Below are 19,279 nucleotides of genomic sequence, written 5' to 3'. Positions count from 1 at the left end.
AAACCAACATCGAGTAATGATGCCGAAAAAGAAAAGAAAAAGTCTAAAAGAAAACATGAGAACCCATGCCAATTTACAAAACTCATGACCCGGATCATATGATTGGAAGTATCATATTCGAAAAAAACACAATTCTCAATTTAAAAAAATTAATTATTAAATGATAAAATTAAAAAAAATCAATCATAAAAAAATTTAAAAGAAGAAATAGAACCGATACACAAATATACCCAACTAAGAGGATTGTTTTGAAATTTTAAATGTCATGTGCGAATATCGAGGGGAAGAGAGAAAAGAAAAAAAAGTGTTTATAATGACAATCCGTTCATTAAAAAAAAAAAAACACAATGTTGTGAGAAACCTAATGACTCAATTGAAGAAATATTTTGGTCATCGAATGAAGGCGCACACGCCACCGAAATGCGGCGGCCTCTCCTATGCGTCTGACAACTTTTTTTTATTTTTATTTTTTAATTACTTTAAATGACCAATCTTCCCCTCAATTAACCTACTTATAACTAAAAAAGCCAACGTGAAAACATGAATTTATCATTGAATCAAGCCTAAATAAGTTCCAAGATAAAGGTTGATTTTGTGATTTCACTATGCTAAGAATAATGAAAACACACAAATGCCCCTGCAGCAAGGATTAATTAATTATGACATAAAGTGTAAGGTAGTAATTAACATATGCAAAAAACATGAAAACTCAAAAAGCCTCCTCTGAGAACGAAATATGTGAGTGTTTTCTTTTAAAAGCAGAGAAGGTTTTTACTTTTAAGAAAAAAAAGATAAAAATACGTTTGTATTCTCATTAAAAATAAGAACAACAAATGAATCACATGGAAAATATTATTTAACCCATGAACTTAATCTTCTGACTTGATTTGGGGAAGGACAAAAAATATATATATAATTTTACTATTACAATCCATCCACAGTAAATTATCTCTTGTACTGTCGCGTGATATCTCATCAGCATCACCTGTATATTTTTTATTAATTTAATTTGTTCACCTGGCAAATCCTCATTCTCCTCTATTTATTGTTTCGGGTGGGACAAAACACTTATAATGGGATGCTAATGCATTGTGTTTGCATTAATTTTAGGTGTTCTAAGCCATCATCCCGAGGTGGGGCAGACAAGTTTTGTGGAATGGACTTTGGACTGTTCACGAGTGAATTGCACTGTTCACATGAACAGTGCAATTCACTTGCACTGTTCACGGGTTTTTTTTTTTTAAGTGTGTTAATTGTATTAATTTTTTTTTTAAAAAAAACTAGTTTAGAGAATTAAATTCATTCGCAATGTGAACAATATTTTTTTCTCAAAAAATTAGTATAGAGTGAATTAAATTCACGCGCACAGTAATATCAATTTTATATCTGATAATATTTTATCTAATTTTATTACACGCTCAAAAAGTTATGAAAATTATAGTTCTTATCGGATGAATTTTGAACGTAATGGAATTATAAATAGTTTAAAAGAATAATAAAAAATATTTTATATAAAGTATTATTTTTTTCATGATGTAATAAGAGTAATTAATTTTACAATATTTAAATTTAAAACCATCAATATTAGTATATTTTTAAAAAAATTATTTTATAACCTCAATTTCAAAAGCATTCTTAACCAAACACATTAAATTACTTTTTCTTCAACCTCAATTTCAACCACAGTTTTAACCAAACACCTATTTTTTCAAACTAACCTCAACTAAAAATATTTTTTATAAAACAACTTTTTTTAAACCATAACCACAATAACTACCATAATACCAAATACTTTGCTTCAACACGATCATAGACATAAATGACCAACGATCATATCAAGAGAAATGAGAATGTCAGATTTTATCACGTCCAAAAATCCAAAAAAGGTGTTGAAGAAAGAGGCTTAGCTCTGCGGGGGCTGATTTAAAATCGAAAATAGATAGGATTAGGCTAACAACAAATCCAGCCAGAAGGCCAGGTGAGCGGACAGGGAAAACTAGGACGAAAAGGAGTGTCATGTGAGTCAAAAGGAAATGAGCAACACAGCACTATTTTATTCAATGGGCTCCATGAAGCTTTGATTCATGTTCATAACTTTACTCTCAACAAGCTTCACAATAAAAAGTTGGTATCGATCAAAATGAAATTTGAGGTTGTCACCTAGTTGTAACTGAAAATTTTGCGGAAGAAACTCAACACCTGACTTTGAAACACCTGGAAATTTGACTACAATGGAACTCATTAATTTTACACCAGTCCTCTATCCAACACGAAACTCGTGTTTCTGATAAATTATTACTGAGGAAAACAGGATGGCATTCTTCTTCAGTTGTCAGGAGCTTTCTTGCAGTGCTTCTCAAGCAATTCCATTGTAACACTCTTTGGCCTCTCCAGCGGCAATCCAAGAGCTCGATCCCATATCAGCTGAATGAACAAAAGTGTATCAGTAAAATCTAAGGCACCAAACAGGATCACAGAAAATGATAATGACTGTAGAACAAACCTGAGAGCAAATACCAATACTCCTTGATACACCGAAAAGTACAGTATAGTACCTATCAAAAAGCAATTTAAAGGAGCGTTATCATCTTTCCTCATAAGTTATGTGGTTGCTATTGAAAAGTCAATGTGGTAATATGTTATTCAAAGAAACATAAATGCAATACCTAGCTTCAGTTAAACCGTAGTAGTTCAGCAACACCCCACTGTGAGCATCAACATTAGGCCATGGGTTTTTAACCTAAAAGCAGAAATAAAATCCATATTAGAATAAGAAGCCACTCCCAGATAGGATTGCAGGACCATCAGATTTTGCGAGCAATTGGATCCATGGACAAAAATACAGACGGTATTCTTGCTACCTAAAAGACAAGAGCATTATTCCATGTTATTTATGTTTTCAGCCTAGATCAAAAGGATAAACAACTTGCCTTGCCCAGCTGGGTAAGAACTGGAGGTACAACTTCATATAGCTTAGAGACCTGTTAAGGTCAAAACTAGGTTAGCTAGTGAAAGAATTGTCCACGGGATTAAAAAAACCATGTGTATTAAAAAGGCATGGCCTTGTTAATGTAACATGATCAGGATAAAGTGACAACCAGCTGGAACAATGGATCTTCAGGTAAATGCTTCAATGCAAACTCCCTTTGACATGTATATCTTGGATCAGTCTTGCGTAGAACTCCATGACCAAATCCAGGAACAACCTGCAAAATAAGGGAGTTGTGAATGAAGAGAAATGTGTGAATTAAACACAACTAAAGCAGAAGTAGGACTATTGTGAAGTAACAATGTGAGAGGAACTAAGATATTTATAGATTTTGAAAAGCGTCAGCCAACTGTTCTTATTTCAAAATGACATAAACTGACATAAACTACCTTTCCGCTATTTAAAGTTTTCCAAACATAGTCTTTAAGTTGTTCTGTGGTTATATTCTCTCCACACTCTTCTACCACGGATTTGATCCAAAGGAGAACTTCCTGCAACCACAAAATTCTGATGAGCAAGAAGAGAAGCAATAGCAATCATCTACGGCAGAAAGAAAGTGATGCCAGCATTCAAAGGAACTTGCTTTTTGTAATAGATTACACAGTTGGTGATCTTGATGTTAGAAATAAATGTGAAAAACCCTACACAGATAGCAAGAGAAACATTTTGGTTTATCAATCTATTTATGGTACAAAGAAAAGAGGGGCAAACAAGAGCAACAAATGCCTGATATATTGGTTAAGTTTTATAAGATCTCCTCATTTATATATTAACAAGTGATTTAGTCTCAATATCACTCATGGACTTTGTACTCACAATTTGCAAAAAGTTTTTTTTCCTTTCTATTTTTATATATGAATTGCTCCATCCAATGGTTTTCAGTGAAGTATTGCCTATAAATGAGAAACTCTTATTGCCAGACATGGTTTCCCACCCATTTGCATAGATATGTGACTGTGATCGGGCATCTTTGCTTTTGCAGTTACTAAGGATATGTGACAGAGTTTGAGTGTCTATAGCCAATACCAAAACAATCAGAACTTCTAGAGAGCATTCTTGAGTCCAGATTTTTGCTTGTCTTTAGTTCAAAAATACAACGCAAGTTGGGTACCTTATAATCTAAGAGATCCATAACTTTTAAGTTGCATATTTAGAAATCAAGCTCATTGTCAAGTGTCAACAAATTAGAAATCTTTAGGGTAATATGATAGCGCCCGCAGAAAGGGACAACCTAAGACTTTTGGTCCTTGTTCTTAATATATCTTCTTCAGCACAAACTAAAATGTCGATCCTACTCCAAAGCCCCAGAACAGACGAAGAAAGGACATCAACGAAGAATTAGGTGAGAGAGAGAATAGAGAGTAAGCTGGATCAGAAGATAGGACTTAAGCTGCCATACCTGATTTGCCAAGCCATGGAGTGGCCCAGCTAAACCATTCAATGCAGCTGCAAATGAAAGATAAGGATCTGAAAGTGCACTAGCAACCTGAACACAGCACAACATTCATTCAAGGAAAACCATATGCATTAGCATTTAACTGGATAAGAAGCCATACACAATACCCCTCCCTTCCCACCTAAAAAAAGGGGGGTGAGTAGGTGAAGTCCTGAAAGTGCATAACTTGAGTAACTTACCAGGTGACCAGCATGAGCACTGACATTCCCACCTTCATGGTCGCTGCATCACATTAAGAAAAGAAAGAAAAATTAGCATGATAAAATGCTTCTCTGTTTACCACATGCATCACATGAAAGTCACTAGAATTTTCTTCAATCCAAGAAAAGAACAAGATATACAAACCTATGGATTGTAACATAAAGCCTCATAAGCTCTTGCATTTCAGGACTATCAAATCCCAACATGTGTGAAAAATTTCCACCATAATCCAAAGAGTCATTCATAGGAATAACTTTCCCATCTTTGTAAATCCTTCAAGAAACACGAAAAGATCAAGGAAATCAAAATCAATTTCATGAAATGTAATATTATAAGCACAGTGAATTAAGTCCCGCATAAAACACCCAACTACCAGAAATTTGTGTTTGTGTTTGTGTGTGTGTGTGTGTGTGTGTGAGAGAGAGAGAGAGAGAGAGAGAGAGAGAGATTTTGCACGCTCATAGATTTGCAAAAGTGGCTCAAGGATGAAAATATTCACAGAGAGTTCTTGCTCAAGAAAAAAAATTATCCCCACAATACAGGAGTAGCGAAAGTTTTCAAAACACTACATTCAACACCATGCCCCAGCCTTTTCTGATGCTATCAGGCACAATATGCAAGGTTGAATGCTGTATAAAATGCTCACTGACCTTCGATAAATATATGAAGCTACTATTGGCACACGTGCAATCAGACTAAGAGAATCCTCATACGTTGGCTCCCAGTACCTATGAATTTACATTGTTATAACACCAGAATAACACATATAACACTAATAAATGAGGAGAAAAATTCTAAAAACCTTACTTTGATTTATGAATCCCTTTTTCATAGGCTTTTTGAAATTCACTCTGAACCTGAAAGACCATCAACAAATACAAAAATACAAGTCAACTAACACTATTTAATGTGTCTTCTTCCGGATAACATGTTAAATTATTCAGTTAATCTTTCCCCACTCCACAATTTTATCTCTTAGAGCCTCAATTGGTCACGCATGTCACAGATAAGCTCTCAATAAGTCGTATTAGAAAATCAAAAACAACAATGGTCATTTTGAATTAGCTGAACTGTGATGATAAATACAATCTAAGCTATGATAAAAGAGGACAGAAGGTGGGCCACATATATATAACGGTGTCAGAGCATTTCTCTACCTGTAGGGCCATAACACCAGTTGCAAACTGAGTCATTGGATGAGCAGTGACAGGTAGGGCATCAATGGCCTTAAAGACATAATCTGCAACCAAGAACAAGAGGTCATTCGCCATGCTAATCACGAATGCAAACAAAAAAATTAATACTTCCAGGTCAATAAACAGTTGAAAATCAATGAGAGGGATGCATTAAACAGGACCAGCTGCCACAAGAAATATACTGTGCCATCCAGCTGCTAAAAAACTTATTAGCGGTGCAGTTTCTCAAAAAGAAAAAACTATGGACCTGGAACAGAGGCACGGTCACGCAATTCCTTTGATAAGGCACCGACTTGCTCTTTGGTTGGTACCTAAAACAAAAGAAGAGAAGAAATGCTAAATGATGGCGAGAGAAAAAATTTATGATGACTTATGATGTTGTGTACCTTTCCCGTTAAAAGAAGCCAAAGAAGACCCTCTGGCAAAGGTTCTCCACCAGGCTTTGCAGCTGGCAACAATTTTTGGCATTCAGGAATTGACATGCCCCTAAAGCGAATTCCCTGAGAAACAATGCACAATAACTGAAATGTGATGCGGGCCTATAGTAGATTTTTTAAGTCTACTTATTTTGGGAAAAAAAAATTGGGCTTAATTTTATTATTCTAGTTTCCTATTTCTATTATGACTTATTTTATTGGGTGTCAGTAAATGAGTACCCTAAGGAGACATTTAGTTTTCAATTGGAAATAAAGACTTGGATTGTTTACAAGATTGGGCGTGCTCTTGATTTAGTCCTTTAAGATCAAGATTGTCTCTCTTATTTGTGATTTTTTTTTGTTTCTATCCTACATCAATTTTCTTGTTTTGATGATTTTTCTCTCATCCTAAATCAATTCAGCACCCGCTGTAATCAAATTGTTTAAAATAAGAAAAATAGAATAGTTTATGATGATTGATTAATTAATATTTATCCATACCTCATCTGGATCAAGTAATGAAGTCTCCCACAGTAATCCAGTCATTCCTCTCATCCCCCCAAGCACCTTACCAATTCAGCGAACAAATAATTCAATCAGAAGTTACACAACAAATAACAACTGTTATATTAATAGAAATTAAACAGAATTGTGACTTATTGATCTAAAAACAAACAGCAAAACTCAGAACTATAATTACCATGTCAACAGTAATATTTCCCAATTGAACTTTTCCATACTCTGACTTAAGCTTCTTCAGGCGCTCCTGCAACGAAATGAAAAATAAGAAACTATGAATACTTGTAGCAATCTGCAAGAACTAGCTTTATCAGATTTTGTACAAAAACTTGTTGCGACAAAGTTAATTGAGTGTAAGGTGCAAGCACCAAAAAGTTAAGACATAAGAGAAATTATCATTGCTTTTTAAACGAGGAAATACATACCTGTTGTTCTGGGATCAATTCCTTCAGCTGAGAATGAAGGTCCTAAAAATTCAAGAGAGAGGGAGAGTAAGAATCACTATAAAAGAAAACAAAGCAAATCAAATAACAAATTGCAACAGAAACCACATTGGTCCGCGTCAAAAACATCAAAACCCTAAACACCATCCCGATGATTTTTAAGATATGGAGGAGAGAGAAGAAAAGATGAGTACAAGATCAGAAGAGATGGTCTGCGTTTGAATCCATCTGAAAGAATTGCTGAGGTTTGACTGTTTCTGAACCTGATGCTGCTGCATTAATCCAATCTAATCAAATCAAATCATCCTTCTATCCAAAAATAAAAAAATGGAGGCTTGTAAAGAGAGAGAACAGCAGAAGTTACAGCATGAGAACGAAGCCTGGAAAGAAGAGGAACGCTTCGAAAGAAAACCATGCCGAGCAATCAATCACCTACACAGTCAGTCAATGAATCAAAAAAGGTTTAGGTTTTGACTAAATGAAGAATTGATAAAAGACAACTCAATCGAACGATCAAATCATGCAGGTGATCAAAGTAATACCCAATAATTGAAACGGAAGTGCAGAGAAATAAAGGGGAAAAAAAAATACTGAAATGAAGGATGGAGAGAACGTTAATCGTAGACGATCAATTTTAGATTTATGAAATGCCTTCGCCGTTGTTTAGTCTTATTGAAAATTAAACCTTCACTTGATTGAATATTCCATTCCAATTACCATGAGTTAATAATACCGATATTTTTTCCCTATTTTATTTTGTTGACCAACCTACAAGTCAAACCCTAATTTTAGTTTTTTTTTGTTTTCCAAACGTTGCGAAATACTGAAATTTGTTATATTTCATTGACACGAGAGATTCATCTATTGACTAATGAGTTTTTATTTGTTTTTAATTTTTTTATATTTAATTTTAAAAAATGATACAAAACTAGCGTTAGATGTGTGTTTTTAAAATGATTCGATCAAAGAATTTAGTCTAAATTACTCTAAATATAAATATATAAGAAAAGGCACGAGAAATAATAAACTGACCAGTGACCTCATTTCATTGGATGGAAAGAATCAACGCTAAAAAGGAAGTGAGAACAGACACAAACAGCTATTTTCAGAATTAGCTAAAAACAAAGGAAAAATCAACAACCCATGTCACAAATATGAACAAAGAATTGGACTTTAGCACACAAAAACCCAGTAACATAATTCATAACAGGGTATGAACCAGAAGATTCAGTAATGGTAAAAGAAACCCTCTTCAAATTCCAACTCTAACAGCTAAGAATAAACACGAGAAATTGAAAAAACAAGCATCTGAATCACACACACAAAAAGGCATTTTGAGTGAGAAAACAGAGCAACAAAGACCAAGTTCAGATTTTCTTACCTGAGTTCTTGGAAATTTGAGGCTTCGTCGCTTTGCTAATTAAAATAATGTGGGGAGAAAGAAAGGGGTTTGGTTGAGAGAGGCAGGGGTCTTGTGTTATTTATAGACCGGACACAAACAAGACCATTCTATTTTCCCTTTTATATATATATATATATATATATATATACTGATACATATTTTTAATTAAATAAATTAAAAATCGTTTATTCAATCAAAACAAATTAAAAAACCTCATTCCTAACAAATTAAAATTAACTAATCAAACTTCTTATAATTTTTTATTTTATTATATAATAATAAAAATAAAATCTCTTAAAATAAAAAATTAACTAAATATTTAGATGTTTATTTGAAATTACAATAACGTTACCCAATTAAATTAAAAATCAATAGAATATCAAATTTAAAAAAAATATCAAGCAAGAAAAATTATCAAAGACCTAATTACAAGATTATTTGATTATTAATGAGAAAAAATAGTGTAACTAGACACCGGCTGCGTCTAATTTCCAGTGAGCAGAGGTCTCGAGAAAGTGATGTTTTATACAAAGAAAACTCATTTTTTCACCCTATATCGATGGCCTTAAAGATTTTAAAAAACTTGATAATGCCTTGTAGACAATTTAAAAGTTATTAGTCTTCAAAGACTCTTGTAACGTGATAGTAAAAAGCTTGAAATCTATATAGTAGATTTTGAGTTTGAGTCAGTACGTGCATATTTTGTAAAAGTTTGGGATAGCCGTGAGTTTATTCGCTCACCTAAATCTATAAAGTGTACTTTTCAGAGGTGAGGTTCGCTCAAATTTAAAAAAAAAACTTAAAAATTAGTTCAAGAATAAATAAATAAATAAATGTTCAATGTGGCCATAAAATAATGCAATTAATGAAAACAATTGTTGTTCAATTTGGCCATAAATAAAGTAATTGATGAGAAAAAGGTTCGATAATCAAGATGAAAAAAGAATCACCGAATAGAGTTTCTTATAATAATTATAATTGTCTGGCCATTTGCCCTTTGGACAAATCAGACATGAGCGTGCCAAATATTCAAATGTCAAAGAGGTATCGAATTTTGACCAGGCACTTTTCATTAGTTGGTGGTGGAGGCTATTTACGTCATATTTGGATAAATAAAAGTTGAAGTCAATCACATCAGCAAAAATCTGCACGTTTCCGCAGAACTGGTTGGCAGGGATTGTTGCCCTCGCTTTGATTGGATTAAAAAAGAAAAAAGAAAAAAAGAAATGTACGTCATTGGCTGAAAAAGGTGGCACCAATATTTACAGGAGAATCGCTCTTGATGCCAGGTGTAAGATGCTTATTCTGGCATAACTGAAGCCAAACTCGCCTGGAGCACATATTGTCTGGTGGATGAATGCTGATGCCCATATGCCCATGTGATGTGATGGAGAATTTAGAGCCTGACTGTGAGTATAACTGTGATTGTTTTTTTTATATTTATCTAACCCAACTTGATAATTGACCTAGTAAAATAACTAGGTTACAGGTTTTATGGGTTAATCCAGATTAAAAACAAAAATACATATTAATATGGTTCTTTAGACATAAAATATCACATTAATATATATGCTAGCATAATTAACAAGAAAATATCACATTAACATATATACTAGTATAATTAATTAGCATCAATAGATTAGAAGGTGCATTTATCTTCAAATAAACAAATGTTTAGTAACGTAACAACATATTTCATAAGAAGGGATGCATTCATCATGTTCAACTAATAATCCGGATTTAAGGATAACAGTTCCAGAACAATTAATCTATCACATGATGAATAGCTAGTATTGACACAAACAAACATTATTGAATAAAAAGGTTGTATGTGTTGGAAGTGGTACTTGCAGAAATATTGCTCATGTAATCTCATCAAACCGAAACTGCATACAGGAAGATAATTTTGCTCCAAGTGCAAGCAATTATGTAAATAAAAACAGAAAGAAACATATGGAAAGATAGGGCCGTCCATGTTTTGCCATGTAGTGTTATCCATACACCCAAGGTTGTTAAAATCGCGATTCAACTCGTAAAATTGTCCGCTTTTACGAGTTAATGTAGGCTTTACGTGCTAAATCGTCTATAAAACTCGGAATCGGGTAAAATAGTGATTTTACACCCGATTGAACGAGTTTGCCTATAGGAAATAAAGATGCAATTCAGCTGTCAGGTGTCGACTGCCTATTGGCTTTACCAGATCAAAAGCAATTCATATTTCACTGAAACAATCAGTCTTCTCTCTTCTCTTCAGATTCACCGTTCACATTCAAAAATCAAAGAATCATAACATAAAATCAAAATCCTCAGCCACTCAGTCTCTTAATCTCTTTCTCTCAGCTAACAATCAACCACCGTCCACCTATACAACAACCCTCGCCCCTCATCTTTTTTATTTTTCCACCATCGACGGCGTCCTTTTCAGCAGCCACCGTGAGAACTAGAGTCCACACAACAACAACGGCGTCTCTCCATTCTTCACCAGGTAAGTTACTCTGTTTTTCTTGTTTCATTTCCTACAAAAATTCACCGGTTCTCTCTTCTCTATCGATAACTACCTGCGTCTCTTTTTCCCTGTCGCTTCTTACTTTGATGTTAATATTCACTGGTACTTCTTTGATTGAATTTGCAGGCTCCAACCTTGACTGCAATATTGATCTGCATCTACTCAGCCTCGGTGCTCACTGCTCAAAATAGAGGTAAGCTTCTTAGTTTCTTACCATGTCCGTTTCTTTACAGTTTAATGATGTTAATTGTTAAAGATTAATATTTTGATTCAAAGTTTCTGTGACTCTGTTAGTCTGTCTAATGTCTATTGTTGAGAGTTTGCTTGTGAATTTTAGATTCAAATTTAATCGTGCGTGTGTGACTCTGTTTTAGATTCAATGCTGCATTGCTGCTGCTGCTGAGTTGTGAATTATGATTTTGTGATGAATGGATTTATAGTAGAAATGGGTGTTGCCATTCCACGTGTTAGAGAGTATAGATTGTAATATAAAATTATTCGTAAACATCACCGAGCTTATAAAACAATTGTTGAGATCTTATTCAACTTTGATTTTATGCATTAAATATTTTAAAGTTTGATTTCGATTATATATATCAATTCTAAGTCAATTCAATACTTCTCTCTGAATATATGATCTTTTCTTTAATGCTCTATAATTGCTTTCATTTATTTATTGTTTACTTGGTATTACATTATTCAATGTGATTCATGTGAATTGCTAAGAAAGATGCTATAAATGCATAATTCGGTATACTGTTCTTGCATTATATATTCTGTTCAATCAATTAGTATTCTGCTGCTGCATTGCTTCTGCTGCTGAGTGTGTACTAAAATCAAGTTTGTAACCTGTTATAAAATGTTTGGATTGATTACAGGGCTGATTTGAATTGATTCTTGAATTGTTGAACTTATGGCATCTAGAAAAAAATCTTCTGGTAATAGGCTTGATGTGGGATGGCAACATGGGATAGATATTGATAAGAATTCTAGAAAAGTTCAGTGCAAGTATTGTCAAAAAATTATTAGTGGAGGTATTTTTCGTTTTAAACAGCATTTGGCTTGCACTCGTAAGGATGTTGAGCCATGTTAACAAGTACCAGAAAATGTTAAGCAAATGATTTTAGGTGTTTTGGTGAAAAATCTAGAAGCAACTGAAAAGAAAAGAAAGACCCTTCAATATAGTGTAAATGAGAATGATGATGATGAAATAAAAGAAATTCCTAATGATGCTGAAATGGAGAGTCATGGTACTGAAGATGATTTGGAGATTCAAATTGATGATATTGGTGTTGGTACTAGTAGCAGCACTAATGCTCATAATATTGGTGTTGGTACTAGTAGTGACACTAATAATCCTCTTGATGCTAATGATATTGATGAATGTCTGAGGAATAATGAGGAAGATGAAAACAATGAAACTGGTTTTAGTTTACATGACACACCAGCAGATTATTTGTTTTAAATTTGTTAATTATTAGCTAATGAAAAGTTATTTAAATTATGTATGGATTTTTATTTGAAGCATGTATTTTAAGGTGCTTGAACTATCATGTATTTTAAGGTGCTATGAATTTTTATTTGAAGCATGAATTTTTTTTTATGTATTTTAAAATTCCTTACGATTTTACGATCTATTTTTACGATCTGAGTTTGTTTAGTAATTTCCGTGCCATGTCAAACTCGCGATTTTAACAACCTTGCATACACCACTATAAGCTAAATATAAAAGTGTTTTTTGCCAAGTTCTAACAAATCTTGTAATTGATTCTGACTATATTTTCATATTGATCTGGTTCTGTGTTCTATAATCAGTGTGAAAAAAAAAACAACAATTTACACTAACCTAATGATGATGCATGAAACAAGATGAAGAACCAGTCAGGGGGCTGATCATAAGAGTTAACTGTTGAAAAGTAAACTAACACAAAGCCAGAAACCACCGACTCCTGAATAAATTTCAATGAGTGGTATTCATATCAAATCACTAGAGCACTTGGATTTCGAAGGCCATAACTAATCAAACTTGAAGCACATAGTAAAAGACAACTTGAGTGAATTCCAGATATTCTAAATGGCAGGTAGGTTCTCAATTTAGCAGCTGCAATATTGCAAAAGAACCAACTCGGTAATAAAATTATAGAACATTAAACTTGCAGAAGCAGAAATGGTAAATTATTGCCAACAACATTAAACCTAAAATAAAACATTGTGAAGCAGAAAGAGAAAGTACCTAACTTATAATAGTGAAATCTAGCTTCTCTTTCAGACCACTGGTGCAAAGTTCTACAAGATCATAACAAGATCCAGTAAGGGGCTAGAAAATTCAAAGACAAAAAAAAACAGAGAAATCAAGCAGAACTACCAGCAGAAGAAGATAACTTGATTGTTCGAACTGCAAATAAAAAAATTAGGGCAAAAACTTTAGCTTTTCTTTTGCTTTCCCAAATTCCCCGAGACAGGTGAGTTAATATATATATTCTGGGTCTCACCTGGGTTAGGCCGGGTCAGACTGGGTCACCCGGGTCAGGTGGGTCTGGCCGGTTTTTTTCTTGTGCTGGTCTTTTGTGTTGCCCGAACTGGTCTGGATACCGGGTCGACCCGCCGGGCCGATCTGGGTTATTAAATCCGCACATATTCTCTTTATTTTCTTTTCTTTCTTTCGGCGGTCATTGTTTATCCTTTCTTTTCTATAAAATATAAAGTTATTAAATCATTACGAAAAAGTCAATTGCTCCGTATAAAAAAATTTGCTTGGGCTCTCTTGGCGCTCCTATGTTTACCAAGTTTCCACTGAAAGAAAATGTTTTCAAAAATTATTTATTTTTTAAAAATCATGTAATGGCGTGGTATAAAAATTATTTATTTTTATATTTAAAAAATATTTTAAAAAATAATATTTTTTTATTTTTTTAAATTATTTTTTTATGATTTCAATTCAACGAGCAAAATTAAATTTTTTAAAAATAAAAAAAATATTATTTTAAAATATTTTAAAATAAGAAATATTTTAAAAATAAATTATTTCCACAAACTCAAATATATATTTTTAAATAAAAAAATATTCTAAAAAAAAACTATTACTACAAGTTCAAACATCACCCTCCATAACCCTGCTGATATAGCACTTGGTATTAAAAAAAGAATCAGTGAAAGTGACGCGCCTTTCTCATTCCTCATTTAAGATTTTCAAAGAAAATCGCTTCAGTTTCGGAAACCAAGATCAACAATGTCGGGGCTCAAGCGATGCTTGGGTTCCTCCTTATAGATCGGGCCGGATTTTGGGCTGACCTGGGCTGATTGATGTCTGTTCTCTTATTATGCGAAAGTCCAGCTTAGAAAAATAAACACACAGCAAGAATAAACACACAGCAAGAATAAAAAAATATGTATACGTATATGTATATATAAAGAAACTAATACTGGGATTTGACCCGAAATTATCCCGGATCATACCGGGTCAGAAAAGAGGTATTTTGGTTCAGTATTACAAGGAGCTCGAGGAGGGGAGGATAAAAAGAAGAAGACAGCATGGAGGCATAAAAGAGTCAAAACACAGAAACAAGAACAAAAGGTTAATAAAGTCATGATTTTATTTCAGAAACAGGTTAAGAGGGTTTGTCTCGTGGAACGCTAGGCTAAATAATGAAAAGCAGTAATTTTTACTTTAGTAAAACCTGTGGTATAACCTTATTGTTTAGTAGGACCCACCTCTAAATCACACATCAAATTTTTAACCAAGTAGCTATAAATTATGGTTAAGACAAAATACAGCCCCAACCATAATATCAAATAAATTCTAAATATAAAATATTTTTGTGAATAAATAATTCTAAGACCCATTAATTTTCTTGACAAAAATAGTACTACAATTTTTAAGAGTATATTTGTTTTTATATTTAATAAAAATGAAATTTTTTTTATTTTTTTTATTGTTTCAAATTAATTTTTTAATTAATAAACCTTGCGTTTGCTTACACTTCTACACTCAACAAGGCTGCTAGCCACAAGACCCCCTGCTTGCGTTCATTTCCTCAGCATCAATGCCTGTCATCCTTCAAAGGTTGCCAGAGAAACAAGGAATATTAATTAGAAGTGTCTTGCTTTGTTTCTTTTCCCCTCCTTGAGAGAGGGATGGTGGATTAGCAGAGCTTCTTCTTCCTTTTTTTCATTGATGTGTCTGTTGTGTTAGGCATTAATCATGGATGGATTATGATACAAATCTCAGGTTTGATAGATTAACCTAATTTATAGGATTAACAAAGTTAATTCAGATTTTTTTCTTTTTTTTTCATTAGTTTTTTTTTCTTTATTTTTTTAATTAATCTATTTAATTATCACACTTTTATTACACGACCTTGCAACCAGACCCACATCCAAAGCTCTTGAGTCTGGTGTTGCAGCCAGACTCACTTAAACTTGAGTAATGTAAGTTTAATATTATTATTAATATTATAAATATTACTCTTGGGTCAAGCGTTACAGCTAGACCTAGGGGTGATCATTTTCGGTTTGGTTTTCACTTGAAAAAATTAACCAAACCGAAATTATTCTTTTTTAAAATTTAAAACCGAACCGAAACCAGTTCAAATCTAATGGTTTTGGTTCGGTTTTTGTTGTTTAAAAACCGGTAAAACTGAGAATCAAATCTTGTTTTTGTTCTTCAAAGAACTTGATCCAGTTTACAACCAAAGTCGCAAATTAGAACATAATGAAAAAAGGCTAAAACCCACAAAATATCAAGGAAAATAGAAATTAGAGATTAATCAAGATGGCAAGAAAAACAGATGTGTTCATAGTGAGCGAGTTGGATCCAAATAAGAGCTCAAATTAGTGTTTTTAGAAAAATAGATATGCTAGGGAGAGGAGAATTTGATGGAGAAATAATTAAGATGCAGGGAGGCAAAGAGAGAAAATGAGGGGTGAGGGGCTGCTGAATTTATTGCTAGGGAGAGAAGAGAAAATTCTTTTGGGTTTTCTAATCGGTTAAGTTTTTTTTTTTAGTTTGGTTTTGTAACCACCCTGATTTTTGTACATTTTTTTTCGTGATATATTAGAAATTTTAAGGTAAATTTTTTTTTAATGATATACAGGTTCCATTAAAATTTCTACCAAAATTTCGGCAGAGTCTCCCCTATACTGGTAGATCCCAAGTTATTGACATATACCCTGTTTACACTTCTAATCTTGGTTTCCATCACTCATTGAAATATTACCATTTTCAGTCTTACATTTACATGAGGGTTTATACATCTACATATTTAAATTATAAATTTCCAGAGGCTTCACAGGTTTTTTGATTTTCTCGATTTAATCGGTTTTTTGGGTTTTCTGCTCACCTCTAGCTAGACCCAAGGTTTTTTAGTATATTTTTACAGAAAGACTTAATACTCTTAGATCTTAGTCTTTTCTATATTTTTCATGCAAGAAAAAAAATTAACCTGTGGTGTATGCCTTTAGTTTTTTTTTTTGCTTTTTTCTTTTTTTTTTAATTAATTTTTTTAATGTACTTTCTTAATATTAATTTTTTTATTTAATTATCATACTTTTATGACATAGATCCCAGATTTGACGGGTTAATCCAATTGATTCATATTTTTTTTTCCTTTTTGTCATTAGTTTTTTTCTTCTTGTAGGTTTTTTTCTCTTTGCTTTTTCCTTTTTAATTATTTTTTTAATTTATTTCATTAATATTAAATCCTTTTCTATTTAGTTATCACACTTTCATGACATGAATCCTAGGTTTGACGGGTTAACCTGATTTTGCGGGTTAACCCAGTTGATTCAGATTTTTTTTCTTTTTTTTCATTAGTTTTTTTCTTCCAATTTTATATTTTAATATTGTATGCAGTCTACAGTGAAAAGCTGATAACTTAGTTTTTTTTTCTTTTTATGCCTTTCATTGTGGACTGCACAATGCAGTTCACGATGAAAAGGCTGATGCCTTCTTTTTTTTTAATTATTTTTTATTTACTTTGTTGATATTAATTATTTTTTCTATTTAGTTATTAGACTTTCATGACACGGATCTCAGATTTGAAGGGTTAACCCGGTTAATTTAGATTTTTTTTCTTTTTCTTCACTAGTTTTTTTTCTTCTTATAGGTTTTTTGTCTTTTTTATTTAAATTAGTTCATTAATATTAATTTTTTTTATTTAGTTATCGGCTAATGCTTTTAGTTTTTCTTTTTGCTTTTTTGCCATTTTTTTGCCTTTGATTGTGGACTGCATTGTGCAGTCCACAGTGAAAAGGTTGATGCCTTTTATTTTTTTTTGTTTTTTAATTAATTTTTTTTAATTTAGTTTGTTAATGTTTAATTTTTTTCTATTTAGTTATCAAACTTTCATGACATGGATCCCGGGTTTGACGGGTTAGCCTAGTTAATTCGAGGTTAACCCGCTAATTTTTTTTTTTCTATTTAGTTATCAAACTTTCACGACATGAATCTAAGGTTTGACGAGTTAACCTGCTTTGAAGGGTTAACCCCGTTAATTCAGATTTTTTTCTTTTTCTTCATTAGTTTTTTTCTTTCTGTTGGTTCTTTTCTTTGTTTTTTCTTTTTAATTAATCTATTTAATTATCACACTTTTATGACACGACCTTGCAGCCAGACCCACATCCAAGGCTATTAGGTCTGGTATTGCAGTTATACCCACTAAAACTTAGGTCATGTAAGTTTAATGTTATTATTAATATTATAAATATTACTCTTGGATCAGGTGTTGCAGCTAAACCCAAAATTCTTGAATATAACTTTGCAGAAAGACCTAACACTTTTAAATTTTTTTTTGATATTTTTTATGAAAAAAATTAACTCATCATGTAACTAGTTAAGTAATACTCTAAAAGGCGTGGGGAAAGCACTATAGCTTCCCCACGCCTTTCACTTATTAATATATTATATTATTATAATTATTATATTATATTATAATTATTATTACTATCCTTTCACTTATTAATATATTATATTATTATAATTGTTATATTATATTATAATTATTATATTATATTATATTATATTATAGAACTGTCTTTATTTTTTTTCCTTCTTATTTTTATTTTTTTTATGAATTTTTTTTGTTTGATTTAGTTTGTTAATATTAATTTTTTTTATTTAGTTATCAGATTTTCATGATACGGATCCCGGGTTTGATGGGTTAACCTGGTTTGACGAGTTAACCCGGATTTTTTCATTTTTAATTAATTTTTTTTCTTTTAATTTAGTTTGTTGATGTTAAATTTCTTTCTATTTAATTATCAGACTTTCATGACACGTATCCTAAGCTTGACGGGTTAACTTGGTTTGATAGGTTAACCTAGTTAAATCTGGGTAAACCCGTTAATTTTTTTTCTATTTAGTTGTCATACTTTCATGACGCGAATCTCAAGTTTTACGGGTTAACCCAATTAATTCAGATTTTTTTTGTTTTTCTTCATTAGTTTTTTTCTTCATGTTGGTTTTTTCTTTGTTTTTTTAATTAATCTATTTAATTATTATATTTTTATAAAACGACCTTATAGCCAGACCCACATCCAATATTCTTGGGTCCGGTGTTGCAGTCAGGCTCACTTAAACTTGGATCATGCAAGTTTAGTGTTATTATTAATATTACTTTTAGGTCAGGCGTTGTAACCAAACGCAAGACTTTTGAGTGTAGCTTTGCAGAAAAACCCAAAACTTTTAAATTTTAGTTTTTTTTATATTTTTTATGAAAAAAAATGACCGGCGGCATCGCGCAGGTAATATAACTAGTTATAATTAAAAAGCGTGACATAAAAAAATAGTTTTATCTAAACTTTTTAAATTTTATAACATATACCGACAGTGCAAGTCATGCCTTTCCAAAAGATAAATAAAGAAAGATTTTGTCGTTTAAGAAGACAAATCTCTCCTCTTTTGGTCATGAAAAAAAAAAAATCTCTTATAATTTATTGAGGGCTATGAAAAGAAAGCCGATGGGAAGCTGATGTCATGGTGGCAGCTTTGAGAATTGAGCACCGAAGGAGGAGGCAAACGCGTGTTCTATGGGATTGCACGTGACAAAAAGGCCCTCTTCGTGGTCACCCAAGAAGACGACAAAATCACCTTTTTCAGAAATGTTTTTTACAATAATTTACGCGTGTTATTGTTTAAGTGGCCTGTGATAATGT

The 19,279-nt window shown here is 32.4% G+C and overlaps 1 protein-coding gene across 9 annotated transcripts; it reads right to left on the bottom strand.

Annotated features, from left to right (window-relative positions):
* Positions 1-2,034: 2,034 nt before the first annotated feature.
* Positions 2,035-8,737, bottom strand: LOC133674222 (citrate synthase, mitochondrial). Of its 9 annotated transcripts, none has more exons than XM_062095252.1 (20): positions 8,602-8,737; positions 7,585-7,652; positions 7,415-7,507; positions 7,203-7,244; positions 6,959-7,024; positions 6,760-6,825; positions 6,229-6,342; positions 6,090-6,153; positions 5,804-5,886; positions 5,454-5,503; positions 5,297-5,374; positions 4,791-4,919; positions 4,625-4,667; positions 4,389-4,475; positions 3,379-3,480; positions 3,099-3,206; positions 2,931-2,981; positions 2,667-2,740; positions 2,504-2,555; positions 2,035-2,424 (listed from the first exon to the last, which is right to left on the bottom strand). In XM_062095252.1, exons 2-20 carry the CDS (start codon positions 7,633-7,635, stop codon positions 2,326-2,328), a joined length of 1,452 nt encoding a protein of 483 aa, XP_061951236.1. In that variant the 5' UTR covers positions 7,636-7,652; positions 8,602-8,737; the 3' UTR covers positions 2,035-2,325. The 9 variants fall into 9 exon arrangements, with proteins under 9 accessions (XP_061951236.1, XP_061951266.1, XP_061951287.1 ...); XM_062095282.1 differs by having other exon boundaries at positions 7,415-7,492; XM_062095303.1 differs by having other exon boundaries at positions 7,415-7,489.
* Positions 8,738-19,279: the final 10,542 nt, after the last annotated feature.

This window comes from Populus nigra, chromosome 1 (assembly GCF_951802175.1).
Source record: "Populus nigra chromosome 1, ddPopNigr1.1, whole genome shotgun sequence".
Taxonomy (NCBI): domain Eukaryota; kingdom Viridiplantae; phylum Streptophyta; class Magnoliopsida; order Malpighiales; family Salicaceae; genus Populus; species Populus nigra.
The sequence above is the reverse complement of the archived record's forward strand: the minus strand, read 5'-3'. Positions and strand labels throughout refer to the sequence as shown.